Source organism: Antechinus flavipes, chromosome 4 (genome assembly GCF_016432865.1).
Source record: "Antechinus flavipes isolate AdamAnt ecotype Samford, QLD, Australia chromosome 4, AdamAnt_v2, whole genome shotgun sequence".
In the NCBI taxonomy this organism is placed as follows: Eukaryota; Metazoa; Chordata; class Mammalia; order Dasyuromorphia; family Dasyuridae; genus Antechinus; species Antechinus flavipes.
Genome location: NC_067401.1, coordinates 1,053,228 through 1,066,323, shown reverse-complemented (window position 1 = coordinate 1,066,323; position 13,096 = coordinate 1,053,228). Strand labels below are relative to the sequence as shown.

Below are 13,096 nucleotides of genomic sequence, written 5' to 3'. Positions count from 1 at the left end.
ACACATTTACTCACATCCACTCACACACATAACCCCACACAAGCACACACACATTTACTCACACCCACTCACACATATAAACCCACACAAGCACACACACATTTACTCACACCCACCACACACATAAGCACACACACATTTACTCACACCCACTCACACATATAAACCCACACAAGCACACACACATTTACTCACACCCACTCACACATATAACCCCACACAAGCACACACACATTTACTCACACCCACTCACACATATAACCCCACACAAGCACACATACATAAACCTACACAAGCACACACACATTTACTCACACCCACTCACACATATAAACCCACACAAGCACACACACATTTACTCACACCCACTCACACATATAATCCCACACAAGCACACACACATTTACTCACACCCACCACACACATAACCCCACACAAGCACACACATTTACTCACATCCACTCACACACATAACCCCACACAAGCACACACACATTTACTCACACCACTCACACATATAAACCCACACAAGCACACACACATTTACTCACACCCACCACACACATAAGCACACACACATTTACTCACACCCACTCACACATATAAACCCACACAAGCACACACACATTTACTCACACCCACTCACACATATAACCCCACACAAGCACACACACATTTACTCACACCCACTCACACATATAACCCCACACAAGCACACATACATAAACCTACACAAGCACACACACATTTACTCACACCCACTCACACATATAAACCCACACAAGCACACACACATTTACTCACACCCACTCACACATATAATCCCACACAAGCACACACACATTTACTCACACCCACTCACACATATAAACCCACACAAGCACACACACATTTACTCACACCCACTCACACATATAAACCCACACAAGCACACACACATTTACTCACACCCACTCACACATATAATCCCACACAAGCACACACACATTTACTCACACCCACTCACACATATAAACCCACACAAGCACACACACATTTACTCACACCCACTCACACATATAAACCCACACAAGCACCCACACATAAACCCACACAAGCACACACACATTTACTCACACCCACTCACACATATAAACCCACACAAGCACACACACATTTACTCACACCCACTCACACATATAATCCCACACAAGCACACACACATTTACTCACACCCACTCACACATATAAACCCACACAAGCACACACACATTTACTCACACAAGCACATATTTACTCACACCCACTCACACATATAACCCTACACAAGCACACACACATTTACTCACACTCACTCACACATATAACCTCACACAATACATGCCCTCATACATATATATAAATTCATATACTTATACACATGCACTCACAATCCACTCACACACATATACATACACAATTCAGACACTCATGCAAACACGTACATTTACTTGCATATATATACACAAACACACACATACACACCCTGGACTCTTCTGCTGATGGCTGTGTATGCATGTGTGTGAGGGCATGTTTATGTGAAGAGATGGTGGTCATGAAGCCTGAGTTGTCCAGCTAAAGGTCACTTCCAGACCAACCTAGCCCTAGAGATGCTGATATGAACTGGGGATGGCCTTCAGAGCCCATTCCAGCTTCCAAGAGCTTTGGGGGAGTCCACTCTCTTTGGATGTGCCGGATTAACCCTCTATTTTATCCCTTATTAGGGAGGCAGTACTGAAACTTTGAGATAGATCATGGATTGTCGCTCTAATTCCCGGAGGAAAAGATGGGTGCCTTCACCTTGGCTAAGACTAAGAAGAGGACCCTAAATGCAAGCGATATTTCAGAGACTTTTTTGTCGGGACCTCGCTCCCCACACAGAGGGACAGCCCCCCGGGCCAGGCACCTGCCACTGCTCACAACCCCAAGGTAGCAGCTGCTGGAGGAGGAGGCACATGTATGTGGGATTCTGTCTTGGTCGATATACAGTGGGAGCCGATGATTCTACTGTGCTCAAACTTGGATCCGAAGGCTTTGGGGGCAATAAGTAGGATCCTTTCGTTAGCAAGAAGACATTGAGATCATAAGAAACATGCCATTCCTGGTTAGAAGCAGACTGGCTGCACCATTTTGAACTCATTCCCCTTAAACTGGTCTTGTATTTAAGCTTATAAAGATAAAAAGCTCCTCTAAGAAAATTAACGAGTTTTACAGTATAGAGACCTAAATCTTACTCATATTTTCTTCATCATCTATATCCATGGTGAAACACTTTGGCTGGTTTCTTGACTGGCGGAGATTGCTTCTGTCTGAAAGACAGCAAGAAAATTGAGCTTAGTTATCTGGTATATGAGTTACCTTTTACAAGAAAGCAATTGAGGCATTAGTATCAACCTGAGAGAAAGGCAATTTGTAAAGCACTCCTAGGTGGTGAAAGCTACCAAATGAGAAGTCTCATCCGTGATGAAATGCCCCAACTCAGACTTGGTCTGCCTGCCGGGCTGCTCGCCCCACCACCTCTCCCTCTCTCCCTCCTATTCTCTTCACCCTATTCCTCCCTGGAGCCATTGACACACAAACTCAGGATTTCTTCACTGGTTCACGAAGCAATCCGGAAGAGCACGGACTGAAACACTACACTTAAATCTTCACTGCCCTTTGTTTCTCTTTCTAATGCTCATTATGTTTTCTACATTTAAAAACATGATGTTGAGGAGGGCCTCGAAATCCAGTTTGCCGGTCCTTCCCATGATCCTCTGTGGTCATCCACAGATTGCCTCCTGACCATCTGAGCTGCCCACAGTGACCTCTTGTCACCTGTGCTCTATAGAGCCCTTTTCTTCTCTGTGAGGTGGGGGAGGGCTCCAGCACAACCCTCTCCAGGAAGCTTTTCCCAGATGCGCCCCCTCCCCCCCCCCACTCCAGCCCCAGCTGCCTTGGATTTCACTCCTTTGGATCTGAATCGGTTCTCTTTATATTTGTTATGAATATGCTTATTCCCACAGTTGTCTCATTGGATGTCAAAGCCTTACAAGCAGGGATGGTTTCACTCTTTGCACCCACAGCCTCGGCCCTCGTCTCTGTATCAGACACGCAGTAGGCCCCTTATATTGGTAACTTATTGACAGATTGATATTCTCCAAATCTTTAAAATTCCATGTGCTAGAGTAATGCGGTAAGAATCAGAATCAGCCACGCGGAATGCGGAAGAATGAAAGTCAGCCACAAGGAACGCAGAACTGGTGTGGAAGCCGTTCTTCTGAAATAAGTCATTTTCTTCCAAAGTCTAGAAGAACAAAATCAAGTCTTGCCAAAGTAGGTATTGATCAAAACTAAACCAGACTCCTCATCAGTCCCCGCAGCATGAAAAAATGATGGGAGATCTCGAAACATCTCCATTTTTAGACATATTTAAGTCTCCCATGTGAGGTTTTCGCCTCGAGCCTCACGCTTCTGGGGAGGAATCTCTCCTGGCGATCTCACTCCATCCCAAGCCCAGAGCCAGCCCCAGAGCTGGCAGGCAGGGTGAGAAGGGAGCCAGAATTTCTGGCGGCACCACAGAGATGCTCAGCTACCAGGCCTGGGGCTCCCAGAAGTCTGGGACCCTACGGTCACCTACAAGTGAGCCCAGCCCTGACAAAAGCTCTCCTCCCCTCCCCCTGCCCTGGAGAGGATTCTCAATTAGGCCATGACTGGCAGCATCTCTCCCCTGCCTCCACCCAAGCCCTTTGTGGGGTGGGGGGATAACTCTTAGAAGGAACAACCTATTTCCCAGCCCCTGAGGCCAGTGCCCGCCGCCTCCTGCAAGCAGATCCAGCCCAGGCTGAGCCCCCCTCCCCAGGCTGGACGGAGAAAGGGCCTGAGGCTGGAGATCTCCTGGCCTTCAGGCCCTGACAAGCTGAAGGACAAGGGCTGATCCCTGACATCCAGAAACAGATGCTGGGGCAGGACACTAGCAGGCTGCGGGCAATCAGGCTTAAAGGCGCCAACAGAAACGTAATAATTGACATGAGCCCATACAGACAACCAGACTTCCCACCACAGGAAACGGCCAAATGGATCTGAACCAATGGGGAGTGCGGCAGCTGCCCCGTGGTACCTCTTTCCGGGGTGCCTCCTGTCCACTGCCAAGGGGAGAGGGGGGTCTGGGAGGCCCCGCCTCTCCGAACGCCTGGAAGTAGCAGATCTTGGACAGCTCTCTCCCTCCTGGCCTCCACGGCGAAGGCAGTCCCGGCCCTGGCAGAGCCTCGGCGCACCGCAAAAGCTGCCCCACCAGTAGCACTGTATGGTACAGTCGGCGGCGTGGCCCAGAGCAGAGCTGGCACAGGGCCGGTGGGGGCGAGCAGCTATCAAGTGCACCATGTCCACAAATATAAAGGCAGGAAGAGGGTCCCTGCCTTCTGGTAGCGGAGATGACGCTCCTTCCCTTGCCCAGACCCCTCCTCCCTGCAAGCTGAGGTCTGGGGACCGCCACCGAAGGGTGGGTCTGGGGGAAGGGCTTCCCCTTCCTCACACCCCCCGGCTCTTCCCAAATATTTCCCCCTTCAGAGGCTAGCCCTGTCTGCTGGGCCAAATGCCCCCACTCATAAGGAGACCAAGGCAACGCTAACAAGAACACCTGGAGCTGGAAATAGACTAAAAGTCAAAGAGCGTCCCACCTGGGGTGCTCGTCCCTTACCTGGCAAGGAGAAGTTTTACCTCGCTCTGGCTGGGGCCATGAGGGGCACAGGAGGAAAGTGCTCCCCAGAGAGCCCTGTGTCCCCCTCGGTCTCTAATTCTCAGAAATTGGGGGGACATGGCTGCTCCCCAAGACTGACAAGCAGCAGCAGCCCAGGGCTGCTTTTCCTACCAGAGAAGAGGCCCCGTGGGCCTCGTCTCCCCTTGGGTCATCATGCCAGTGAATGGCTCGTGTTTGCCGGGTTCCCAACATAAGGAACAAGCAAAGTGCGCGCTGCCTGAGCAGGGACCTGCTGGGAGGCTCACAAGGGAAAAGGACCAGCCTGGGTCCTCACCGTTTCCCCCCGCAGATTTAACTGACACAAGCCACGCCAAGGAGCAGGAGCCGGCGAGCACACCGCCCTAAGTGGTGGCTCGGGCCCTTTAACTGGGTCTGAAAGACAGAAGCCTGCAAAGAGCCCGGAGCAGGGCAATCTTCCGAGAGGGCGATCTGGTGCCCTGAGAAAGTGCCTAAAGAAGTCAGAGGGGCTCTGGGCATCGGCAGGTGGGGGACGGGGTCTGAGGCTGAGGGTGCGACTGTGAGGTGGGGGGCCCAGGAGCCGGACCACCTCCCTCACCCACACCAAATGCCAGCTGGGCTGCGGAGGCCAGGAGCTGCGCCAACTGCCAGAGCCGCAGGGGCAAAACGGAGCCAGCCCGAGCCCCTCCCTCTACCCAGAAGGATGGAGCGACTGTCACAAACCAACACAGCCGGGCAGGGAGGGCGGCCCCTTCATTCCTCCTCACACCGGGAGCCGTTTTCCATTTCCAACAAAGCCAGCTCTCGGTCTGACGTGAGCGCCGTGTTCAGTGGAGCAGCCGACGGCCTGGGCAGAGCTGGACTGGAGAGGTATCAGATCCTCCCGCGGGAAGCCCCCCTCCCCTCCCTGGCCAGAGGGCTGCCCCATAAGGGCTGCTACCCACGTGATGGGATTCACAGACGTGAAGGAGCTGTCCGTTCCCCTGAAGCACTGACATGAGATCATCCCTCCTTTTATACCAAAAGCCCCGGATGCAGAGATCTCTGCCATGTCTCCGACTGTCGGGGCCCGGGGATTACCTTCTGCTCCAAACTCCGGCGGCACACAAAGGTCGCCTCAGAAAGGAACCTGGGAACAATAAACAGCACCTTCCAAAATACCGGCCTGACTCTGAACCGATTCCTCCCCACTGGGAATCCACCCCCACAGGCCTCGCCACAGGTGACCAGGGGACTGTTTGTTCCCCCCAGACTCCCTTTTATCAACGGTAGCTCCAAGGACGGCCTTGTCCCGACTTCTGACTCTCCTCCTAAGCCACTGACAGCCAAGAGCGGCGCAGATTCAGCGGATGGATGAGAACGGGGACCTGGAGATCCTGGCCAGCTTTCAGCTGCCCCCAGTCCTTGAAGCCCTCCTTGCTGCCAGCCCCATGCTCCAAGGGCACCGAGCTCTCTGCACAACATCCACAGCCGGCCCATTTAGCAACAGAGCAGACGTTCTTTCCGGATGACATCACCAGGAACATATGGCAGCCATCATGGCAATCCCCCCCACCCCCGGCCGACACCTGGTCTCACCTGGGCGAGGTGCTCTCTCCGAACTTCAGGCTCGCAGCCTGTTTTCCGAAGCCCCGGTCCATGGGGGCACCTGCACTGTATTCTGTTCTCAGCCAGCCCGAAGCCGGCCATCGTCCTGGCTCTAGCAGGGTCTGAGGTCAGCCCATAGTAGCCAGGCCAGTCCGTGTTTTAAGGTCCAGCTCATACTGACTTTCTGACTCTTCTTTCAAGCCAGTCCTCGAAGGAACTGCTCCGAGGAGGGCTTTGGGCCTCTCCATCGCCTATCTGAACTCCTCATTTTGCTCAGTTTGTCACTAACCCTAAAATGTACCACCAAAGCCACCACAAAACCTCTCACAAGCTGCAGGCCCCCGCTGCCACGAGCTGCCCAGCTCCAGTCCCGTGGGCCTCTGAGTACGTCCATACCATCACTGGGTGGCGACTATCGGAACCCTGAGGGCGATGCATCAAGTTAGAGATGGCCACGGAGAGCCAAGGAAACAGGAAGCAGTGAGACACTGCAACATTTGGAAGAAGAAGAGTTCCAATGCCCGGGGGGGAGGGAGACAGAACCACGTCAGAGAAGTCTCCAAAATCCTAAAAGCAGACAGTAGCTACCTATCGGTCCCTGGAATAAGGAAAAATAAAGACACGGCAGAACTTGTGAATTATGACTCGCAAATCTGAATGAATCAACGGCAAAATCCAGCATAATTAGCCTGGTTCGTTGCGGTGTGCTAACCACTGGGAAACCCTTGGAAAGCAGGAGCAAGGACTTCATTTTGGCTCCTGATGGAGAAACAGCAGCCCAAAGAGAGGAAAAGAAAAGATAGCTTCCTCTGATGTATTATGCCCTCGCAACAAGTGAAGGCAAAGGAAATGTCTCTGGACAATGCTCTTTCCTGAAAAGAGAATCGTGAAATAGAGTCGATGGATGCCAGCGAGCCCACCGTCGGGGAACTCCAATTTTTCCTGCTTCAGGCTTGTTTGTACGTCCCTGTTTGAGCCTGAATTCCCCACTAGATTGTGATCTCCTTGAGAGAAGGGCTTGTTCATACTTCAAATGATTGTCCATGTATAACCTATATCAGATTCCTTGCTGCCTTTAAAAGGGGGAGGAAAGGGAGGAAAGGGGAAAAAAGAATTGGAACTGAAAATCGTTCAAAAAGAAATGCTTAAACAAAATATCACTGAGAGCAGGGTCTGTCTTTTGCCTTCTTTGTTGTCCAGCTCTTAGCACAGTGTTTGGCACGTGGTGGGTATTTAATCAATACTTGTTGATGACTTGACTTAAGTTTCTGTATTAATATTATTTTTCTGGCCATGGAGCCCAACTTATCTTACTTATATCTGACTCAAAAAAATCCAATTGCCATGCTTTCTTCATTCATTTTCAGGATTTCTTGGCTGCTGACCAAAGCATCTAAGTAACAGTGCTTAGGCCATTTTGAAATTTTTATTATTTAAAAAAATATATTTTTTCTAATTGCATGTGAAAACAATTTCTAACAAGTTTTTAAATTTTGAGTTCCAAATTCTGTCTCCTCCTCCCTCCCCGAGATGGCAAACAATTTGATAAAGGGTATACATGTGCGGTCATGCAAAAAATGTCTGCCTTAGTCATACAGTCAATGTATGGCGGTGGGACGGACTAAAAGGAGCGCGGAGCGCCCCGGCGGAGTGAACTGTGGTGCAGAAGAAAACTTCGGAGAGTCCGTCGGACAGCAGGGAGATGCAGTCACTCAATACTTAGAAGCCATGAAGCCATGGAGAGGAAGCAGAAGTTCTCTGGCCACGTAAGGAGAAGATGAGACTCAGTGGAAAAGACCCTGGTTGGGAAAGATTGCAGGGAAAGGGGGAAGGGCCAGCAGGGTAGGGCCAGCTCTATTCCCAGGCCCACCAGAATCCCCCAACAGCAGGGGAAGAATAATGACTACCAGGTCCCCTCGCTGGAGGGCCGCCCTGGCTGCCAGGGAAGGAAGCTTGGGGGTCACAAGCCGTCCTGTACCACTGCTGGCGCGTTTGCTGTCCCCAGGAGCGTAGACGTGAGAGAGGGACGGAAATACAGCGACAACCTAGGACCGGACCAAAAGCCCAAGGCTCCTTATCCACAGGAAGAAGGAACAAAAGCCTCCATCTTTAAGAGACCATTTCTATGCCCGTTATCAAGGAAAGAAATCCCCATCAGAGCAAGCTCCTCTTCAGCTGGGCCGAGCTCTCAGGACAATTATCCAAAGTGATTGGGACGGGAGGTCTGGCACACAGGGAGACTGAAATATAGAGGGAGGGGAGAGGAAGGGGCAGGGAAAGGAAAAGGGAGGGGAGGGGGGAGGAAATCAGAGAGAAGGAGAAGGGGAAGGAAAGGAGAGGGGAAGGGAGGGGAAAAGGAAGAGGAAGACAAGGGGAGAGGAAGAGAAGGGGAAGGGAGGGGAAAGGAGGGGAGGGGGAAGGACAGTGGAGGGGAGAGGAAAGGAAATCAGAGAAGAGGAGAGAGGGAAGGAAAGGAGAGGAGAGGGGAAGGGGAAAGGAAGGAGAAGACAAGGGAGAGGAGAAGGGGGGAAGGGAGGGGAAGGAGGGGAGGGGAGGTGAAAGAGGGGAGGGGAAAGGGAAGGGGAAGAGAAGGGGAGAAAGGGGAGGGGAGAGAAAGGAGAAGAGGGGAGGGGAAGAGAAAGGGGAGGGGAAAGGGAAAAGGAGATGTTTCTATGTAGGTCGCTGTTCAGGGAGCTGCTCCAATAATTCAAGGACACAGAGCGTCAGCTTCTGTCTCACTTTCTGTAGCCCTTAGGAAATGTCTGTGACAGCCCCTTTGGGCCCTGGTCCTCCTGGACCTCCCCGGGGCAAACGGGATTTATGAGCCACAAAAGGGAGTGTTCTGTTATGCACCCTCTCTTCGGGTACCCCTGAAACATATTTCATTGACCACAAATGGGCAAAAAGTGGGCTGCCGTGGCCCCTTAAAACCTAGGGCGGAACACGTCACCAAGTTCAGGGGCACAAGCTTCCCTCTGCCCTTAGAGAAAGTCGGGACGCCCTGGGCACCAGCAGGCTGGGAGAAACTGAGCCTGGGCAGCAGCCAAGGAGCAAGGGCAGGGGAGGGCTGGCCCACCCTTGGAGGCTGAGGAAAGGCCCCCGAGGCCTGACTCCTGGCTCGTCCTGCTTTGTGCAGCTCCGGCCCATGTGGGTACGAAGGCCATCTCACACTGTCCCAGTCCCGGCGACAAGGGATGAACATCCAGCACTTCCGACTGTGTGCCCACGGCCCGCTTCTCCCACCAGTCCAAGGGCCCTGCCGGGGTCATCAGAACAGAAGGGCTCGGGCCGTGAGCAGCGGGGCACTGGCAAGGCTTCCTGCCCTTTCCTGCCCACAAACCGCAGGGCCCCGGCCTTTCTGCCCCCCCCCCATTTTACTAATTCCCTTGAGAGCCTTCCATCGCAGCGGCTGGCCCCTTCCCAGAAGGCCCTGCGGTCAGTCTCCCTGATGCTCCGGGCCTGGGGGCCCTGTCTGAAGCGCTTCTGCTCCAGCAACAAACCCCGGCCCCCCTGCCCTGTTCTGGGGGAGTCGAGCTTGCAGCCTCCAGGAGGGCTTTGGGGCTGGTACCCCCGGGGAACGGCACCAGTCGCATGGGCGCCTATGGGCCAGCCAAGTTCTTTCTGAAATAAATCTGGCAAAGGAATGAAATAAAAGGCCCGTGGGGGGCCTGGCGAGCCCAGAGCAGGGGGCATTCAGGCACTGGCCTGGAGGGGTGGGGGGGCGCCCCCTCCCAGGAGCCCCGAGCGCAGCCCCGGGCTCTCCCAGCCGGACACTTCCCATCACCACCTGAGGGCCGGCTTCCCCCTCAGGGCCTATTTACAGCTTCCTGGGATGAGGGAGGCGCTAAGAAACGGCGCAATCCATGGGGCAAATGGCCTTTCACCGGCCGGGACGGGTCTTCCACATTAAGCGCCAAAATACAGCTTTCCCCCCAATGTTCTCCTCGGGAAACCACGTCTGACAACCAGCAAAGCGACGAGAACTGACATAGATTTTAAAAACCACAGTATACTCTCAGGATCAGCGGGGGAGGCGGGGAGGCCGTCGGGCAAGAGCGGAGCACGGCCCCCTCCGCCAACGTCCCGACGTGTGAGAGAGTCCGCCAGCGGCGGAGACGGCCCGGCCTTTGGCCAAGGGAGAAGCCCCTGGAGGAGCCGGCCCCACACCTCCAGCCTGGGGGCTAACTGAGCCCCCGGCCAGCTCAGGCTCCTCCCCTGCCCCTCGGGGCGGTGCTCCGCTCACACAGACGGGCGGTTCCGGTGCACAAAGTTACCGTGTTCTTAAAAAGCCCGTTACTAACCCTGCCAGCCCCGGGGCAGCAGAGGAGCCGGCGCAGGTCTGGGAGGGAGGGCAGCCAGGGGCTCCCGGCCGGCGCTGCCTTTGCCATTCACACTCCCCTTCCTGGCGCCCGGGAGCCCGCTTATCTCCACTTCCAAGGCATGGGGGGGACCTGGGGCGCTAACGGCCTGGCCCACGGAGCTTCCCAGTCCGGCCCCTCGGCACCAGGATCCGGCTCCAGCTAACTCAGCCAACAAGAGATCCCGTGAACTCCAAACTTGGCGCAGGTTTAGAACGGAGGCGGCTAATAAGTGCAGGATCAATGCGCGCACAATGACCACTTGGATCAAACCGTCCCTGCTGGAGGGCCAGTGTGGAAGCCGAGAGTCCGGAGGGGAGGATGGGGGGCCGGATGCAGGAGATGGGCCCCGGCCGCTCTGCAAACCCCCCCCACGGACCCTCTGCAATCCCCCCCATTTGCAATCCATTCCCCCCCCCAGGTCCTTATTTTGGCTACAAAAAACAAAAGCCGCTGTTTTTGGAAGCCCACCCCCAGACGCCACCTCACATCTGTCGGGACTGAACCGGGAGCCTTGAATGATGTGACAAGATAACTGAGTGACCTTCCCAGGCAGACTAGAGGATGGGGGGAGGCACAAGCCCTGGGAACCTCAGGGAATGGCCGGGATGGAGGGGAAAGGCTCTCCCAAGGGCGGGAGGGATGGCAGGGGTCAGCTTGGGATCAGTGGGATTGGAGGAGCCGGCCTGACTGAGGGTTTGGCCCTCTGGGGGGAGGCTGGCAAGGCCTTCCCGTACTGTGGGCATCTCCCGCCCATTTAACCAGAAAACAACCCGTGGGGCTCAGGGGGAAGGTGGGCTCCGGATTTCACTGGCAGGTGAGCCAGGACCCTTGCCACACAGGCTGGCATCCTCGCCACTCTTCTACAGGGCATCTGTACCCGTCTCTCTGGTGCGGGCACCGAGGAGGCCCCGTCAGGGATGCCCACCCAGAAGAGGGACTGGCAGGAGCCTTTCAGCAGCCCACGCACCCTCCCACTGCCCACCTCTGCTCAGCTGCCAAGCCCTTCTCGCTCTCCCCATACCCCGCCCGTGCCGCCCGCCTCTGTGGAAGGCCTGAGCTTAAGAGGCCCAGGCTCCCCGGGCACCTGGGGCCACCCCAGCATCCCGCCCCCAGGCTGGCCATCCCTCCTGCCCCTTCCCGCCCCCAGAAGACGACTGTGTCAGAGGTGACATCCCCCCCACCTCCCCCCCCCATGGACAACTTTTCAGTTGAAAGTCATTTCCGTCCCTTCGCACTTCCCTGGACCCTTTGCATCCGTGGCACGGACGTCCAAGTGGGGAAGCCGGGAGGGACACCGGAATCCAGCCCAGCCGTCCCTCCTGCCAGGAGATCGAGGCGCCCAAGGACGAGCTTGTGGGGCTGCGGGTGACCTGGGGCCCGTCGGCCACGTGACTAATGGGGTCTGGAAAGAGACATCCCGAACATCAGGGTTGGGGGGGCCTGAGCCTGGTCCTCCGTCCGGTCCAGAGTCTTCTGAGGGTTCAGGGGTCTTGCCAATTCGGGCCAGGGCCAAGAGCCCCCAGCTCCACCCCAAAGCCGCCTCCAAGGCCAGAGACCCCTCCCCACCAAGCGCCATCCCCACATAGAGTGAGCTCTCCCAGGATCTGACCAGATCCGCTGCTGAGGTAAGGGATCAGGCGCAGACTCCCTTCCCGGGGGGCCGGAGCCGGGCAGCCATCCGTGACCTCTCCACAGGTGCAGCCGAACCTGACAGTGACCCAGGATGCTCTTCTGATGGGGGCGCGACGGGAGCATCTCTCCAGCGGGGAGGGGTGGGGGGGCCTGTCCAGGCCTGGCAAACTCCCCTGATCCTCCAATGACCTGGAAGGTGGGTGCACTCTGCAGGCGCAGGGGGAGCCAGTGAGACCCAGGCTAGTCCACACAGGCTAACTGCTGGTCTACACGAGCTAACTGTTGGTCTACACAGGCTAAATGCTGGTCTACACGGGCTAACTGCTGGTCTACACGGACTAACTGCTGGTCTACACGGGCTAACTGCTGGTCTACACGGGCTAAATGCTAGTCTACACGGGTTAAATGCTGGTCTACATGGGCTAACTGCTGGTCTACACGGGCTAAATGCTGGTCTACACGGGTTAAATGCTGGTCTACACGGGCTAACTGCTGGTCTACACGGGCTAACTGCTGGTCTATACGGGCTAAATGCTGGTCTACAGGGCTAACTGCTGGTCTACACGGGCTAACTGCTGGTCTACAGGGCTAACTGCTGGTCTACACGAGCTAACTGCTGGTCTACACGGGCTAAATGCTGGTCTACATGGGCTAACTGCTGGTCTACACGGGCTAAATGCTGGTCTACACGGGCTAACTGCTGGTCTACACGGGCTAACTGCTGGTCTACAGGGCTAACTGCTGGTCTACACGGGCTAACTGCTGGTCTACACAGGCTAAATGCTGGTCTACACGGGCAAAA

At 55.0% G+C, this 13,096-nt stretch overlaps 1 protein-coding gene across 1 annotated transcript in view; it reads right to left on the bottom strand.

Annotated features, from left to right (window-relative positions):
* Positions 1 to 13,096, bottom strand: part of ADARB1 (adenosine deaminase RNA specific B1) — a 127,833-nt gene that overhangs the window by 45,266 nt on the left and 69,471 nt on the right. Inside the window, exon 3 of the mRNA XM_051998285.1 lies at positions 2,253 to 2,327. Coding sequence (XP_051854245.1) covers positions 2,253 to 2,280 — 28 coding nt within the window. The 5' untranslated portion in view covers positions 2,281 to 2,327. The remainder of the gene's footprint in view (positions 1 to 2,252; positions 2,328 to 13,096) is intronic.